This window comes from Lemur catta, chromosome 23 (assembly GCF_020740605.2).
Source record: "Lemur catta isolate mLemCat1 chromosome 23, mLemCat1.pri, whole genome shotgun sequence".
In the NCBI taxonomy this organism is placed as follows: domain Eukaryota; kingdom Metazoa; phylum Chordata; class Mammalia; order Primates; family Lemuridae; genus Lemur; species Lemur catta.
The window spans coordinates 6102107-6120641 of record NC_059150.1 but is presented as its reverse complement, the minus strand read 5'-3'; the positions used below and the strand labels follow the sequence as shown (position 1 = coordinate 6120641).

The 18535-nt window shown below is 56.0% G+C and overlaps 1 protein-coding gene across 4 annotated transcripts in view; it reads right to left on the bottom strand.

Moving 5' to 3' along the window:
- Positions 1-18535, bottom strand: part of TMCC2 (transmembrane and coiled-coil domain family 2) — a 40045-nt gene that overhangs the window by 8870 nt on the left and 12640 nt on the right. Inside the window, exon 1 of one of the 4 annotated variants that reach the window (XM_045536027.1) lies at positions 5622-5803. The exons of the other annotated variants lie outside the window; for them this stretch is intronic. Coding sequence (XP_045391983.1) covers positions 5622-5648 — 27 coding nt within the window. The 5' untranslated portion in view covers positions 5649-5803. Of the gene's footprint in view, positions 1-5621; positions 5804-18535 lie in introns of those variants that run through there. 4 annotated transcript variants of the gene reach the window in all.

The window sequence follows — 18535 nt, the reverse complement described above, 5'->3', positions numbered from 1 at the left end:
AGGAAAGGTTCTTTCAGGGTTTGGAAAACAAGGAAAACATCCTGCATCCCCTCACCTCTCCTCCCCAGGGTCCTCAGTATGGACCCCCATCCCTGGAGCGAAGCTTAGACCTCCCAGGTCCCTGACAGGCTGAGCTGTCTGGAAAAGCAGGGTTGAAACCGGCTGGCAACTCCCTACGAATGAGAGAACAGAAACTCCTGGGCCTGGTGGTGGGGCGGAGGGGCCTGGGGCTGGGGTCCAGATCCTCCGCTGGGGGTCCTGAAGCAGGACACCAGCCCCTCTCATCCTTCCCAGGAGGTTCGCAATGCCTGGGATCCGCTGGTCCAACTGTGATCACAGAACCCCTTACTTTGTTCTCCTCCTCATGGAGGGAGGTGGCACAGCTGAGGAAGGTGGGAGCTCTCTGTGCCCTACCTTCCTGGAACACACCCGGAACACACCCCTGGTGACAGCTCCCTTTCAGGACAGGAGAGGGACAGGGCAACCGAAGTAAACAGAGCCAAAGAGCTGGCAGATAGGCACGGGTACAAAGAGGAACTATGCCTTAACAAAGAAAGGAAAACTGGTGAACAAGAAGGCAAAGATGAGGAAGCTGTTCAGAGGAATGGAACAGGACAGACTACGAGGAGAAACAGTTTTGCCAAAAAAGAACAGCAATGAGACAGGACACAGGGCCCATGCAGGACAATAGAAAGGGCCCTAAATTTGGAGTTGGACACTGATTTAGATCCTGCCTCTGTCACCAGCTGTGTGCCCACATATATGTCATTATCCTCTTTAAGACTTACTTTTCCCATCTGGAAAAGGAGGGTAATTCTACCTACTTCAAAGGGTTATCAGGAAGATGACATGAAACAGTGAGTAAAGGGAATATAGCATGTGCCCCCAAACGCACACAAACAAGAGACACTTCACACCCAGCAGAACGGCTGTACTAATTTTTTTAAGGGAGCTGAGTGTTGGTGAGCATGTGCAGAAATGGAAACCCTTGTGCATTGCTGGTGGGAATGTAAAATGGTGCAGCCACGTGGAAAACTGTTTGGCAGGTCCTCAAAGTTAAACATAGTACTGCCATATGATCCAGCAATCCCACTCCTAGGTATATACCCCAAAGCATCGAAAATGGCTATTCAAACAAACACTAGTACACAATTATCCAAGGCAGCACTATTTGCAATAGCCAAAGGGTAGACACAACTCAGATGTCTGTTAACCGAGGAATGGGTAAACAAATGTGCTATTCCTTATAAAGGAATATTATCTGGCCACAAAATCAAATGAAGTACTGATAACGCTGCAACATGGAGGAACCTCAAAAACATTACGCTAAGGGAAACAAGCCAGACACAGAAGGCTGCACACTGAATGATTCCATTATATGAAATATCCAGAATAGTTAAATCCACAGACACAGAAAGCAGATTAGTGGTTGTCAGGGGCTGGGGGGTGGGGGAGGAAGGGGAGTGACTGCACCATGGGTCTGGGGTTTCCTGGAGGGTGATGGAAATGATGGTGCACAGCCTGGGTGTGGAAGGCCAGGGTCCTCCCCTGGCTGGGGCTATAGCTCCAACCAGTGTCTCATCACAGAGTGGGTCCGCGGGAGGGCGTCTGGGTCCTTCGTCTCATTGTCTAATGCTGAGCAGACACTCTCACTAACACACTCCCAATCCCCCATTCTGGGCTGGGTGGCTAAAAGGAGGGGCAACACAGATCACCTGACCCCCGGTCACCAGCAGGCGGACACACCCAGGGCCCCTCAGCCGGGAGCAGGGTGCAGGTGGGCCACACAGCACCACTGCTCCTCTCCAAAGTGTCACAGAGCCTCACTCAGCCCCTGCCACCCAGCTCTCCGTCCATGCCCGGCTGCCAGCACCACACCTGGGGTGGAGGCCCCCGTATCCCACTGTCCTGGTGGCCACGCCCAGGTACCTGACTCCAGCTCAATCCCTGCAAACAGGCTGGGCGAGCACCAACAAGGGGAGAACTGTGGAGGGAGAGTCATGCTTCTTCCATGACCCCATCCACGCCAGGCTGTCACCTGCTCAGGGAGCCCACCAGCCAGGACCAGGGCTACAGACTTTGTTCTACCATAACTGAGGTCTGAGAAGTGCTGATGAATGTTCTGGATGAGACAAAGATGGGACATTCTCTAAGTGTCTAGGACCCAACTGTCCCTATTCCTCTCCCTGCTCCGGTGAGACGTACCCTCGGCCCGTGCACACCTGGAGGTGCCCGCTCCGCGTGGCGTTGGTGGCACCATGGACTCACCTCCCTGCCCCCTTCCAGCAGCACTAAACGGAGCTGGATTAGGCTGTCTGCCAGAATATGGGAGCTGCCGGATCAGGGCTCCCCAGCCCTGGCTCCCGTGGCCTTCCCAGGGCTGTCACCTCCTCCTGGGCCCGAGCTGAGTGTCCTCATGTTGACCCAGCTCTGGACAGGATAGGATGCCTGCTCTTCCTCCCGCACACTAGCCCAGCAGCCTGGACCCGAGGTTCAGGAGGCACCCGGTAGACGCTGTCGGGACAGAAAGTATCCGGGCTTAACTGAAGCTGGGCAGGGGTTGGGAGGTACTAGCTACGTAAATCGTGACATGTGAACCGCAGTTCTCTTCAGCAGTACAAGTGCATTAAGCATTCTGCAAGACGGACCATGGAACCAACTGCCACTTGCAGAGAGTGTGTGCTTTACACCTGTGCTCCTGGGTGCACAAGGGACCGCAGAGGGCCCCACACCCGTGACCCTCCCCACCCTGGGGCAAGCAGTCCCCTCCCAGATTTACGAAGAGCCCCTGTTAGGGTCCCCGCAGCAGGGTGACAGGTAAGAAGGGACCGTGCTGCCCCAGCCGTCTGCTCAGGAGTTGGAAAGACAATGTAAGGTCACTCCTAGGGGAAAAAAAAAGATAAAGACGGAAAAAGAGCTTTTTGGGCTGTGCTTCCCTTAGGAAAGCAGGACAGCCTTGTCGTCCCCAGAGCAATAGAATCAGGTGTCGACCCCGACTTGTCTGTGAGTCTGGCCGAGCACCCCTGCAGGACGCTGCTCCTGGGAGGTCAGCGTCCGGGTTTCCAGTGGGTCAGACCCCACAGGCAAGGGTGGCCCGGGGCTGTCAGGCCACAGTGACTCAGCAGACAGGGTTCAGTCTGCTGACTGCGGCCCCGTGACTCTGATCTCCGTGGCCCTCTCCACACGGCGGAGAATCAGATTTTTCTACAAGTTCCCAGAGGGAAAGGGAGGTAAACCCTACCAGGATGGAGAAGAAAACCCGCAGCCAGCTAAAGCCCTACAACCCAAAGAGGCTGTTTGACCTGATGGTGAAGCTCGGAGAGAGGGAACCTGACATTCCAGCCAGAGCAGCCTGGAAAAATTATTCCAACTCTCAGTCCTGAAGTCAGGGGCTGCCCCGGTTCTCCCAGCTCAGCAGGTGCAGCCTCGCTGGGCTGGCGGCTCTGTCTTCCTGGTGGGGAGTATCTGGGCAGCAGGAAGCTGCTCAGTTCGGCTCTGGATGTGCCATCACAGCTGACCCAAGTGCTCCCAAGTAGGCCAAGGGGCAGGAGGGCAAACAGCCCACCCACCTGTTCAGTGGGGGCCTGGGAGCCGATGTGGCTTCTCTCCAGACAGCAGGGAGCAAAAGCCTAGACCCCTAATGGGGTACACGTACAGCAGTACGTACACCTGGGTAGGTTCACCTGGCACAGAGTGGGGTGAAAAAACCTTGCAGCGAGGCCCCAGCCACCACATGGGGAGACTCGAGGGGCAGCACACGCCCCCAGTGGCTTTATAAGGCATTTCGTGCTGCAAGATTTCAGGGTGCGGACTACAGATAGACAAGGAAACTCGCTCGTCCTTTCAGGCGGCACCTACCCATCCCTCGGCAGTGTACAGCTGCCGGCCTATTGTCCCAGAAGCTGGGCGCCACATGGAGGAGGGCAGGCATCAGATCTTATATTTATTTGGACCCTTCACCGTGCCTTTCTGTTTGAGCCACCCCCTGCTTCTGGTCAAAACCAGACCCTCCCCTCTCGGTGCCCGGCCTATGGAGAACAAAGCCCTTTTGTCCACGTAAGTGTCCTGCACTCTGCTCCTGCCTCCTCACGCCCACAGACGCCCCGGAGCCCTCTCCCTCTCCCTCTGCTACCCAAGTTGGGGCCCCGGAGCTGCCCTCTCACCTCGGGGTCTTCCCCATTCTCCATCCTCTGAATTCTCCAAAAGCTCTAAGTACCGAACACTTTGCTCCTTCTAGACTCTCCCACTGTCCACCTGGGGTCAGCGGTTACTAGACCTTCACACTTCCCTCGCCCCGTCTCTTCCCCCATAGACAGATGGGGACACGGCCAGACACCCCTCCACTTAAGTTCACATCAGCCCCCCTGGCCCCAGCTGAAGTGCCACACGGCTACTGGCTTCTGGAGGCGTCTTTGCCAGGGTTACCGTGTCCTCTTGCTCTGGGCACCCCATACTCAACCCCAGGTGCTCTCCCAACACTCATCAACCTAAGTTTCTGCCCTTCTCCCACCCGCAAGGAGCTCTCTACAACTGGAGAGGACAGGGTGCCGCTCCCCGAGACCAGGGAGGGAGCACAGCCGGCACAACTGCGGAAATGGCCTTTTTCCATCCCACAACCCCAGCCCTGCCCTGCTCGGTGAACTTCCTACCTTCCACCCGCCAGCGGCCTCACCTGTGTGGGCACCGTTTCCCGCAGCCGAGCTGGCGACGAGGCTGCAGGGGCTCGAAGGCCCCAGCTATCCGTGGACTGTGTCAGGCCCCCGGGGTCACAGTCCCTGGGCAGCACGGGGCTGGCCGCGGGAAGCCGGGGCCTGCGAGCAGGCGTGCCTGAGCTCCCGGGCTCTGCAGCCGCCATCTCCAGTCTGAGGCCCAGCCTGGGGATTAGGGGTGGATTGGTCTGGGAGATTTCCCCCTCCCCTGGGGCGTACGGCTGCTCCTTCCCATCTGGCAGGGGACATGGAGGATCACCGAGTGGGAGGACCAAGCTCTGGTGAGATGCCCTCCCCCAGTCCAGCTGCTGCCACTGTGAGTTCAGTGTGCACGAGGATCCCCCGGTGTGACAGGCACCAACAGGGCGTGGAGTGAGGAGGGGTGTACATGGGGACATTGTTCACCCACCCCGATGGGCGCTCCACCCTGCCCCTCCCATCACACGCGTCCAGAAATGCCCCTCATGATCGGAAGCCCCTCTCTCTCTCACACAGCACGGTCTCACCGATTCCCGCATCAGCTCAGAATGGAAGTGGGGCTCCCAGCCAGGCTTCCGGGACAGGAGGATCTCTCCAAAGCCAAGACTAGAGCCCAGAGGGGGATCCTTAGCAGATCCTAACACAGCCAGCTCCCCCCAGATCCTCTCCTCGCCCTGCTGCCCTGCCCACTGGCTTAGAGCACCCTCGCTCCCAGGACAGCCTCTCCACTCCAAAACCACCGGGAGGAAGCAGGCGGCAGCCAGCCTCCCCAGGGGAATTCCTCGGTCCTGAGATCCCGTCCCAGGAATCCACCATCTGCTCTGGACACCACTATGGCCACTTCTCCACTAGCTTCTGCTTCCCGCCCCCGCTCTCTCTCCCCAGCACGGCCCAGGCAAAAACTCCCAAGATAAAACACGATGGCAAACTCACAACAGTCTTTGCTTCCTTGAACTTCATCCCGACAGCCCCAGCAGGAAATCCTGCGAGTGGCCAGCAGAGGGGGCTAGAGGTCCACAGCGGAGGCCGGCGAGCAGTGAGCAGCGGGATGGGGCCTGCCGGGTCTCTCTGACTCAGCTTCCCACGGCAGAATCACTGTTCAAAGACGACCTGGATTTTGCACCCACTTGAGCCCACGAGGGACTCAGGGCTTAAATACTGAGGGTCGACATGGGTCATGCTGATGGGGCAGTCCCAGGCTCAAGAAGGTGAGAAGAGATAACGGCCCAGTGCTATCTTTGGGGGCCAGTGCCAGGGCTTGCAGCCAAAGTCACCAAGATCAGGAGTCCCCACACCCTGGGCTCATGGAAACTGTACAAACATTTGTGGTGGCCGATGACTTGGGGTTTGTGAGGACGGAAGCCGGGCACAGGCACAATACACAGGTCCTGATTTCTGGAGCCAGCTCTGACCTGGAGGGCTGGAGAACACTTCCGGAAGCTTCCTACTTGCATAAACGATCTCCCTCCTGTGGGACTGGATCTTTCTACTGTGCACCAAGCACTGTTCTTGCAAAACAGTTAACTGTAAGGAAGGCAAGGATCAGAGCTTACATTTCTTTGGACCTTTCACTGTGCCTGGCACAAGACTGAAGACCTTCCCTTAATATTACATCGTCGAATGACTCAATGGCCTAACCCATTTAGCTGCAATGAAAGATAGTCCATCTAGCACCGCTCTGTCCCAGGTACAAACAAAGACAGCTCGGTCTTCTCATCCTCAAGACATCCCTTCCCTGCCCCCTCCTTTCTAGGCCCCATCAAGCTAAAATTTTTAACCTTTTCTTAAAAGCAAAAAAGAAGGAAGAAGGAGAGGAGAAGGTGGTGGTAGCAGGAGACGTGGTGGGGAGGAGCTGGGTGAGCCCCCGGGCCCTCTCTGCGCAGGTCTTACTCCCAGGCTTCCGCCATCATGAGGGCTCAGAAGCAGCAGACAGAGGTGCCTGCAAGGCCACACTGACCCTTGGGAGAGTCACCCCTGACCCCAGGCATCTGGCATCTCCCTGACGGGAGGTTTCAGCTCCACTCCAGGAGCAAATTACCCGTCAGCACAATAACAGCGGGGAAAAAGGGGGTTCAGGGGTGAACCAGTAGTCTGCCAAGAGAAAAGAAACAAATAGGAGGCAGGGGGATGTCTGCGAGGCAAGCTGGCAGGAGAGAGCCCTTTCCCTCTCGGTCTGTTCTTGTCCTTGTATGTGAGACATGTTCCCAAATGTGCCAAGGATATAGAGCCACAGGCATGGTGGCAACGGTGGGAAAGGCGACACGGAGCCCTGGGTGTTAGACTCACATCCATCCTTGTTCTGCCACCTTGCTCGAGACAGCACAACTCTGAGGCTGTTTCCACAGGTGCGATGGGAGGAGGGTGTAAAGAGTGGGGCAGAGGATGAGTGTGTCTGGCAGGAAGACGTCCCACCGCTGGGCGCCCAGGGACCTGAGCAAGCCTTGCAGTGGCCCCGAGTGCTCAGGAGTCAGAAGACCCGGCCTGAACCCTCACCCTGCCATCGCCGCTCCGCAGCCCCCAGCCCCCAGCCCCGTCCCTGTTGCTTCACATCTGCAGCCTGTGAGGAGGCGGGTGGGTGCACTTGCAAAGCAGCAGCCCGCACAAAGGGGACTCAGGGAATGACACTGGTGGCCTTGGGAGACAGGGGAGAGGGTGAATGAGCTGAGCCTCGGAAACTTCTCTGCAGCCGAGTCTGTTCTCCTGGCTGCAAACGGACGTGCGACCACTATCTCCCAGGGCTCTGTGCAAACGCCTGACGCATCGTAGGTTTCATCAAAACAGGAGCCTGGTCTTGAGGCCCCCTCACCGCATGTGTATGTACACACCCCTCACAGTATTCCAGATGGCATTTGGAAGATTGGCCCGGGACAGAAAAAGCCAGCTAAAGCAGCAACCCCTCTGCAAAGACAAGTAGCCGCCGGGTATGTGGCATCATGTGCACTTCCTCATCGGTCTTGGCCATCCCCCGCTGCCACCTCCTCTCTGGCCTGGCTGAGATAGAGGCCACGTCCCAGTGAGGAGGGGCGGTCACCACCGGCAATGCACAGGGCAGGCACTGAGCTGAGGCCGGGGGTCTCTGGTCTCACTCTTTGTACCCCTCCAAGTTGAGCCTGAGTTTGCAGTGACAGACAGGCTCTTGTTGTCCTGAAAGGGGGTACTGGAAGGAAGCCCGGGTCCTGGGCATAGGCTCTGCCCTCCGCACATCCAGAAGGTCTCGGCCCTCTCTTTTCCTGGGTTTCCCTTAGTTTAGTCCCCCCCACCCATATCCTTCTTCCTCTTCCCTTAATTTCTATGCCATGCCCCTTCTTTCTTTAATAGCCTTTAAATATTAAATTTTTTATTTTCTCTTCCTTTGCCTTATCATTCTTCAGTTCTCTGCAGCCCCCTTTTAAAAAATCTCCCCACTTCCTTTTTTTCCTTAAAAAAAAAAAAGCACAAACCACACATTTTGAAGGGTGGGAAACCTGAGAAGTCATAGGTTTAAGGAGCAAAGAACAACGCTGAAAAGCAGCCAAATTTAGCAGCTTAGAATGCAAGGTGAGGCCTTAAAAGGTCTCAGGCCCCAAATGTACTGTGAAAATCTCTCAGCGAGGATTCCTCCTTGGAAGGCTGTCAGCATCTCTAATGTTCGACACGCCCACTGGACATGGGGCTCTGGGAAGTGGTCATTGTTCAGAGGTCCCTCCCCCAACGCTCACTTTGAGACCCAGCCAGAAGGTGCATCTTCTTAGAAACACGTTACCAAAGAGCCCGCAGGGAAATGCTAGAGGAAGGTTAATATTCTTCAGCGTGGCCAGGCGCGGTGGCTCACGCCTGTAATCCTAGCACTCTGGGAGGCCGAGGCGGGAGGATCACTTGAGCTCAGGAGTTCAAGACCAGCCTGAGCAACAGCGAGACTCCGTCTCTACTAAAAATAGAAAAATTATCTGGGCGGCTACTGCGGAGGCTGAGGCAGGAGGACCATTTGAGCCCAGGAGTTTGAGGTTGCGGTGAGCTATGATCATACCACTGCACTCTAGCCAGGCAACAGAACGAGTCTCTGTCTCAAAAAAAACGGGTAATATTCTTCAGTGTGAACTACAGCAACCAAGGTGGGCATGTTTCCTGGGAGCACAGGGAGAGGCACAAGCACATGGGCTGGAACAGGAGACGGAACGGCGGGAGTGCAGTCAGCTGCTTCTGGGGTGGGGGGCGAGGGGACCTTCCCTCCTGCTGGTCCTTTGCTGGTCCAATGCCACAGACAGCTGTTTAGGGAGTCTTTCCTGGGCACGGACAGCAGCCAAGATACTGGGCAGTGGAGAGAACGACCTCCCTAGGTCACTTTTGGGCAAATCAAAATTTGAACCAGGCAGGTAGAAAAGACGGACGATTTCACACCTTTATGGTCACTCTGTTGCCCCGGAGGAGGACATGCTGGGAGCAGACCCAAGAGAAAGTGATCCAGAGAGAAACCGGCATCTTAAAATTTTTGGACAATTTTTAGGAAACAGAATGCCCTCCGCCCCACCCTATTTGCCAAGAATAATTTAGAATGACTCCTTTAATAAAAGCAGAGGACTGAAACACAGGACTCAGGCCATCCTGCTGACTCGAGGGCTCGGAGCTGACCAGGCGCTGACGTGATTAGAGGAGACACGTGTGTGCAAGCATTCTGCTAACCGTAGCAGGCTGTTCGCCTGTGGATGCCAGGAAGGTTTTCAAAGGGACACGACCGGTAACATCCTGGGGCACACGCCCATGATGACACCGAGTCCCCTGAGAAGGCAGTAGACAGGCACGGGGCCCAGATTATATTTGGGTCTGAAGCTGCCTTCTCAGACTGTGGGGAAACCTTATATAATGAAGCTGATATGACAGCGCGCTCGTCTTTCCAGGGCAGGGTTCGCCTTTCCAGCTGCCCATAGGAGGCCTCCTGGTCACAGTATCTCCCTGGATCTGATTTAGCTTTTGCTGAGCACGCTGAATTATTCACTAGCTACGGATATGGCCCGGCTCTGGGGTCCCAGGGGTGGGATATCTGGAGGGCTGCAAGGAGGAGGAAAGGGCTGTAGTGAGAACTCCCAGGATCAGACTTAGGGGAAAGTCAAAAAGGACAAAGCGAGCAGGAGCAGGGGGCCTCTGGAGGGTTTGGGAAACAGAGGCTGGCAGGGGGGCTGAGAGCGGCAACATCCCAGCACTTGTCCCTGGAGAGAGAAGCCAGGGGGAGAAGGTTACTGTCCCCAGAAACTGCACTCATCCCCCGGCCCCCCACTGACGCTCAGGGGGGCCCAGAAGGAACGCAGAGGGGTACGTCCATTGCTCGCTGCCACTTCAGAGCCCTCTGTCCCGTGGGGCACAAACAGAGAGAGCCCAGACCTCACCTGTGAAAGGAAGAGGCGGAGGCAGGCATCGGGTTAATGTTACTGTATTTCCATTGCCTCACCTGGCAGCGGAGGAGAATGGGGTCACGTTTCTCATCTCAGGGATGTGGCGGATCCCGGGAAGAATGTGCTGGGCAGCCGGGGAGACCTGAGCCAACTGCCATGACCATGCCCACGTCACCCTGCCGGCTCCTCACCGTCTGGCACCTGACGGCAGGGTGTCTCTCTTGCTGCTGACAGTAATCAGCAACACGGAGGGCTGACACCCGAGCCTCCAGCCCACCTTCCTCCTGGGCAGCCCGGAGCGTGTCCGTGTCCGAGGGAGCCGAGGCTGAGGGAGCAGGGCGGGGACCCGGCTGGCGTCTCTCACCTGTGTCTGGGCTGGCATCGTCTCAGCCCTGGGCGGGGGCTACAGAGAGCATCGGACAGGGAGCTTGTCTCCCACAAGGTTTTGGCCTGAGCTTAGGGACAAGGGGGGTAAGAGGGCGTGACCTCAGATCTTGGCTAGGTAACTTGGAAATTATCTACTTTCACCCCCTGTATCCTGGGGAATTCTGGACTCCCAGAAGCCAGAGCCAATCTGAAGAGCACTGGGCACTTTTAATCTAGAAAGAGCCAGTGGGTGTCAGTGGGGGAAAAAATGAATAAAGGCTAATTCTGGAGGCGAGTTGCTGGCTGATTCTCTTCTTTCTTTCTTTCTTTTTTTTTTTTTTTGTTGAAACAGAGTCTCACTCTGTTTCCCAGGCTGGAGTGCTATGGCGTCGGCCTAGCTCACAGCAACCTCAAACTCCTGGGCTCAAGTGATCCTCCTGCCTCAGCCTCCCGAGTAGCTGGGACTACAGGCATGTGCCACCATGCCCGGCTAATTTTTTCTATATATTTTTAGTTGTCTGGCTAATTTCTTTCTACTTTTAGTAGAGACGGGGTCTTGCTCTTGCTCAGGCTGGTCTTGAACTCCTGAACTCAAAGGATCCTCCCGCCTCGGCCTCCCAGAGTGCTAGGATTACAGGCGTGAGCCACCGCGCCCGGCCCTGATTCTCTTCTAAAAGTCAAGAGGATGCTGCTGTATATGGTCTCTGGTGCCAGAGCTTTAGCTAAGGAGCAGAGTCCTCATTGTTTGGCCCCTCTCCTCATTGGACAGGGTCCTACACGGCAACGGGCTTCCCCCCAACAGGAGGAATTCGAATCAGACTCCAGGGAGAAATCTTGGCTCTCTGGGTGCACCAGAACTACGGCTGTGGAGGAGCCCCAAAGCCTCTGGGGAACAGGGGCTTTTAATCACTAGGACAAGGAGCAACAAGTTCATGGCCAATCACAGAGCTGCCCGGCCCCGGCCTGGCGAGAGTTCGGCAGCATGGGCACAGCCTCGGAAGGCTCAGAGGAACAGAGAAGGGACGAGGAGACAAGGTGGGGTGTGGGAGGGGGCACGGGAGGCAGCTGCCCTCCCCTGCTTCTGGGTGTGAGGGCAGAGACCCGTGCGTGCAGGTGAGTGGCTATGTGACTCAGAACGTGGATGCATCTGAGTGAACAGGCCAAGTGACCCAGCTGGGCCCTGGAGCAGGACCCCTTTGGCCTCGCATGGGACTGGGCCTACGAGCTCAGACATCAGGGCCCCCACGGCTGAGCGATGATGTTTGGGAACCTCTCAGCAGAGAGGCCCCACCCACCTCTGAACCAGCAGACTCCCAGACACAAACATACCAGGGCCCCTGGGCAGCTGCCAAGATCTCGGTCTTCTTGGCAAGAGCCAGGGGCTGAGGGCGGCCCTCGCTCGTCATCCCTCCGAGTAAACAGGGGTGCTTGTTTATGCCAGGGCAGAGAAGAAATCTTGCTGTTGGGCAAATCTGGAGGGGACTGAGAGGAAAGCAAGGCCAGAGTCTGCTCTGGTTTAGGGTGAGCCGGACTGCTCTGCTTTCCCCGTCTGGCGCCTGCAGATAACACCTCCAGGACAGGTCAGGACGTGCTCTCTCCAGCCTCCCCACTTCACCCCGAAGCTCCACGCTCGTCTGGGGAGCTCTTGGCCCCCTCCCTCCCTGCCTGCCCTCAGGGCCAGGAGCAGCAGGCTGGGCTCTCAGTAAGATCCTGTCCCCAAGCGGTCATCTAAGGCTGTCCAGACGCCCTCCTGGCTCCTCCCCAAGCTGCTCCTCAGCCACGCTGGGCACAGGAGGGGAAGAGGTGAGCGGGGCAGGAGCCAGCCCGGCAGAGCTGGCTGTAAACCCAGCACCCCTGCAGCATCCCCTTCCTGACCCCCTCCAGCTGGGTGCATCTTGCACAAGCCCATGGTGGGCAAGGCTGGGCAGGGAGCATGGGGACAGCTGGGGAGAGGTCCTGAAGAAGGGCGAGGGGGAACACTGATGCCCAGCCAGACATGGGAGACACGAGAGAAAGGGAATACAACCCTCTGACCCTACATTTTCCATGAACTACTGTTCAGCAAAATAAAAAAAAAAGGCAGAGACCCATCTGCTTTCTGAGGAGTCAGGTGGCTCAATTCCATCTCCACTGCACATACAACAAGTGGTTCTTCCTCCAGCCTCCGGGGCCTGTGTTTCCTAGAGGTTATGGCAACACACAGATGGGGAAACGGATGTCACCTGCATTCTCTATGCACCTGCCAGTGCCCCAGTGCACCAAGAAGTGACAACTTTTTCCCCACTTATAGATGTAAGACAGAGAAGATGGTTACCTTTCTCAGCGTCACACACACAGTAGAAAGCAGAACGGCAAGGCTGCGAAGACAATTTTTTGGTTGTATTTACAGGGAAATGATCGAAGGGACAACCTCAGAAATAGCTAACCGGATCTAGCGGGAACACATCATGGCCAAACCACCATCACCAAGGCTGAGCTGCTTCCCTGGACTGTGAGCCCCTATCCGTCCCCATCACACCCTGCTCCTTTTGGGGATCAGGGTCCCCTACCTTCTCAGGGTGGGGGCTGGGATGAGCCTCTCCAGGACACCTGAGGAACTTCAGCTGCCTCCAGGGTATTGTAGTAACTCAAGCCCGACAGGGCCCACTCTGGTCGGAGAGCCAGCTGGTGAGTTGCTAAACAATGGCAAGGGGTGTGGGGAGTGGGGGAGGCTTATGAATTAAAAATAGATGCTAGTAATCTCCAGGGAGCTTGCAGAGAACATGTGGGGCTGTGTTTACTCGGGAGAGAAGAATACCTCCTATTCATGCCCAGGGACCCGGGCGGAACCACCCCGGCTTCCCACACCAACCAATGGCCTCCAGGTCTGGGGGAGTCAGCTGACAGAGCAGGCTTTACTGACTGCTGGAAGACCCCTTTCCTCTAGGATGAGGAAGCAGCTCTCTCCTCAGGACCCCCAGGGCCACACTCATCCTGGAGGGCCAGTTCCAGGGCAGGAAAGCCGTACACCTGAAGGGAACATGGCAGCCAAGAGATAAAGTCATCCTCCCCGGGCTGCTCCCTATGGATGTTGCATGACACGGTCCTTAGCTGTTTCGGTGACATCAGATCTCAGCTGAGTCTTGGGGACAGACTAGGAACACAGGATCTAGCCTCCTCTCCGCCAAGGCCTAGCTGGGTGCCCTAGGCAAGCAGTGTGTAGATGCCTCTAGGCCTTAGTCTATTCACCTGTGAAATGGAGATGGTAATACCTGCTCTGCCAACTTCACAGGTACATTATTAAGATCAACCATGCTCCAAACATGGCTGGAACACGGATCTGTTCCAAACAGATCAATACAGGTTCCAAAGCTGAAAGTTCTAAATAAGGATATAAAACAGTCACAGGAACAACCATTTCCCCCATTATCACCCTGAACCCCAGGAACTGTCCCCCACTCAGGTCACCCAAGAGTCTCTGGGCCTGGTCTTTCACAGGCAGCAAGAACAGAATCCTCCTTCCCCTCCACGTGTCTTGGGGACGGCACGAAGACCGAACCGGCCACATGGAGAAGCCTCACAGAGAAGCTCCCAGCTGATGCGCCCGCCCCGTGCCCCCCGGGCCCCTGTGTTCCCAGCCAGCAAACACTGACAACCCTTTGCCAGCATGCACGGGGGCCCACTGCCCACCCCAGCCCCTGAGCCTGCTCTGCCAGCCGGAGCTCCTCCGGGGAGCCCCAGGCCACCAGAGGCCATGCAGTTCACAATTTCCCTCCTCCTAAAATAGCCACAGGATTTTTCTAATTTGATCTTTCAGAGGTACTGACTGACTCACCTGGGAGAGGTGGGCCTGGCTGCTGCTGCATGCAGGGTGCGCGCTCCTGGAGGGCTGAACACCCGGGTTCATTCTGCTGGGCTTCTCCATCTCTGCATCCCACAAAGCCATGCTCCCCTTCTAGCCAACGCACCCGGAGCTCACTCTAAGAACAGACTTCTCCCCAGTGCAGGCGAGGCTTGCAAATGGTCCAGTCCCATCATTTTAAATACTATCTATATGCTGACAACTCCCAAATTTATGCCTCCAGCTTGGATCTCTCCCCGGGACTCCAGACTTGTACATCTGACTGCTTACTTGGCATTCCCATGTGGAGGTTTAATAGCCATCTCAAACTTAATGTACCCAAAACCCAGCTCTAATTTATGCCCCCCCAGCCCTTGCCAGACACCTGTTCTATTTGCCATCTTCCTCCACTCGGTTCACGGCAATTTCTTCTCTCCAGCTGCTGGGCCAAAAACCCGTAAGCCGTCTCTGACTTCTCCCCCTCCGCCATGCCCGACCCAATCCATCAGAAACCTCTGTGGCTCGATCTCAGAAGCCAATCCAGAATCCAGCCGCCTCTCCCCACCTCCTCCACTCCCACTACCGCCTCACCCCCGGAGCATTTCAACAGCATCTGAACTAGACTCCCTGCTCACACCCCGGCTCACAGTCTATTCACACGGCAGCCAGAGTGATCTTCTTCAAAGGTATTATTCATCCATACAAAACCTTCCAATGACTTCCCATCTCACCAGGGAAAAATAAAATCAGAAATCCTTTTCCTGGCCTCCTAGGCCTTGTGCGATTTGCAGTCCCCCCTGCTCCCTCCCCACGCCCCCAACCCCATTCTACCCCTCTGATTCTCTCCTACACTCTCCACCGTGTTCATGCCACTCCAGTCACACGGACCTTCTTTCTTGCAGGTTCCTTGAATACCCTGAGCACGTTCCTACCTCAGGGCCTTTGCACTTACTGGGCTGCCCACCTGAAACACTCTTCCCCAGCTATCCACAATTCGCTCCCTCACACTATCAGAGAGGCCTTTTCTGACCAACCTGACAAAATAGCACACCTACCCCCACCCCTCTGTATCCTCTCAGCCTGCTTTTATTTTGCTTCTTAGCACTCATCACCACCTAATATATTACATAGTCGTTTATTTCATGGCTGTCTCTTCCCACTAGGACGTAAGCTCCATGAGGGCAGGGACTTTGCTTTCATTCACTGCTGTATCTCTGATGCCTAGAATAGTGCCTGGCACATAGTAGATGCTCAATAAATATTTGCTAAATGAAGGGGAGGCAATGCGGCAGGAAGGTGCACAGTGAAAATGTGGCCCACTGTGCTGCTAAAGAAGGGAAGAGGCAGCTCCCGACAGATGGACATAACCACCTGTGGAAAGTCCTTCTTCTTGAAGAAATCTAGAACCAACGTCATTTGTGGACCATATGAAATGATTCAACATCTAGTGGTGAGAAACTGCTGGAAAATCATCCCTCAGGGTAATGATGATGTCAAATTGTGGTCTGAGGTTGCTTGGTGTGGAGTCCGCTGGAGGTTGGGCCCCACCACTGATGACAGCCGCCAGCTGGCACATGCAAGGCAGCGTGGCACAGCGAAGTGAGCACTAGCCCTGGGGTCAGGAAACCCAGGTTCTAGCCCCAGCCCCGTCACTTAAGAGCTATGTGGCCTGGGACAAGTCATATCCCCTTTTTGGAATCTATTTCCTATCTAAAAAACTGGGATATCACCGCCTGGCTTATCCACCTCACAGGATTGCTTTAACGAATTCATGAAACGATGTCTACAAATGCACTTCCTCAGCTGCAAAAGCGCAAAACCAAACCTGAGCTGCCACACGGTGCCAGGCATACGGCACACACACAAATGTTTGTGGAATGAACAAACTCCCAAACGTTTGCAAATGTCAAGATGCACAAGAACTGGGGAAACCGTCTGTGTTGACGGGAGCACAATTCTAAACCGTGTGTGTGGAGAGGTATCTGCTCTGCTGATAATTTATGGTAAAAACAACTCCATACCGGCGTTTCCCTTGGAAACCTGATGCTAGAAAACCCACCAGGCCTCAAATCCCCCAAAAGTAGGACTGTCTGGTCATCTATCATCTCTTCTACTCTCACTTCCTTCCACTGGGGCTGTCTTCTCTTTCATCCGCCATCCTACTAGACCTTCCAGACTCTTCCTTCCATGGCAGACAGGCTGCCTCCTGCCCACAGTGGCACTTGGCCCCCTGCAGGCTCTTATTGCAGCTCCACACGCCCTGGGCCCCCGTTAATGGCAGAGACTCGTCACTCTCCCCCACATTGCATGCACTCTGGAGGTAGGACCAGCATTCTGCTGGGCTCAGTGTTGCTTCAGCAGCGCCACCCCTCACCCTCCTCGCCCTCGTGGACAAGCCTGGCCTCCTCTGAGGTCCCTGCTGCTCCACTCTCCCCTCTGCCCTCCACTCCTCAAAGCTACCTGCTGCCCTCCCCCCGACCACTGTCCTGGGGAATTTCAATGTCATGTGGACCGCCCCTCTGACAACCTAACCTCTTAGCTCTTGCTGTCTCAAATTCATTGTCTTCGCATCCATTCCTTGTCTGCCACGCTCTGTAAGTGTACTCTCACCCCTGCCTTCCCTATCAACTCCCCAAACCTCAAACGCCAATGCCCTCTCTCCTGTCCCTCTCACTCCACCTTACTCTCAAGGCACCTGCTCCCTGGGGCCTTAAAATCCCCCAAATCCTTTTCTCCACAGTCACCAGCCTTCTGCCATCCCCACCTCCTTCTCTGCCAGCCAAGATGTCAAGGTCCAACCCTCGGGGCATTGTCTTTGACACCCGTGACCTTTCAACATGCCCTCCCAGCAACCCCCAGCCCCGGATCCGTCTGATACCCCTTCAGCTCTGCCCCTACCCCTGGCTGCTTTAGACCACCAGAGTTTCCGGAAAACAAACCACAACCGCAGGGGTGCTGCCGGCACGAAGTGCGAACCTCCACAGCACCAGGTGGTCACCACGTGTCCCTCCTCAGAGCCGTGCTCGGCCCCAAGCCGAACTTTCGTTCCCCTCTCAGGCCAGCTCTCCCCCTGCCCCACTACTCTCAGTAAACAGTCACACCTTTGGCTCTTTCCCCACAGAGACGGAGCGTCCAGTAAGAACTCATTTCCGGGCCCAGAGGTGACTCTCTTCGTGACCAAGGGCAGCGCTGACACCCTCTCAATGAGCACGCCCTTCCTCATTGCCACCTGTGACCTCTCCCTTCTGGGGCCCTCTCCTGCCCACATGGGGACGTGCTCAAGTCCTTCTCATCCTGGAAAACCCAACAAAAACCAGAGGCCTCAACCTACGTCCTCCTGTCCTCGCCCTTCCCAGCCAAGCTGCGCGAGCTGCCCCCACCCCCAGCATCTCCTCTGTCCACTGGAACTGGCCCTGGACGCGGTTTCCAATGACCCCAATGCTCGAGACGTCTACGCTCATTTCCACACCCAGACCTGACCCGCCACCGCCGCCCTTCATTCTGCTGTGACCTCCTCCTCCAAGTTCCTTTCCCCTCTCGCTTCAGCGTCACCTCTTCTACACACCTGGCTGTCCCCTCGCAGGCCCCTGGGGCTTGGCCTGTCCCTTACACGTCAGCTGGATCTGTCCTTGGCCTCCTTCTCACTTAACACACGCCCCTTTGAGGATCTCACCCACGCCCGCAATTTCAACCTCTGCTCCGACTCCCCAGAGCACCAGCCCCAGCCTTGACCTCGACCCCATAAGCCCGACTGCCAGCTGGTCCTCTCTAGCTGGACAGCTCCCCAAGGCACTTGCAATTCGACAGGTACAAAAGTGAACTCATCTTTTCTCCCCAAAACATGTTCCTTTTCCTGTGATTCCCCAGCGAGAGAATTCCCCCGTTCCTAAAGCCACTAAGCCAGAAACCTCAGAATCTCCTCTTCTACTCCCCTCCCCTTGCCCCATATCCATGCTCTCACCTGGTACTAGGTTCTCACTCCCAGACGTCTTCTGAACTTGTCTCCCGCTTTCCGTCCCCCCTTGCTGCAGCCTACACGACTGCACTAGCTCCAAAAACGGTTTCCTCAACTCCAGTTCTGCGCTCCCTTCCCCATCTATCATCTACACTGCGGCCCTAACACCCTTTGATAGCTTCACGCTCAACGTGGCAAGTCTTTTGTGATCTGGCCTCCGCCTACCTGTCAGTCCCCAGAAGCTCTGAATGCTCCAACCACAATGACCCCCAGTAACCCCGAGCACCAGCTTGCTTGCATTACACACGCTACACCCTCCCCCAGGTCTCCCCTGGCTAAA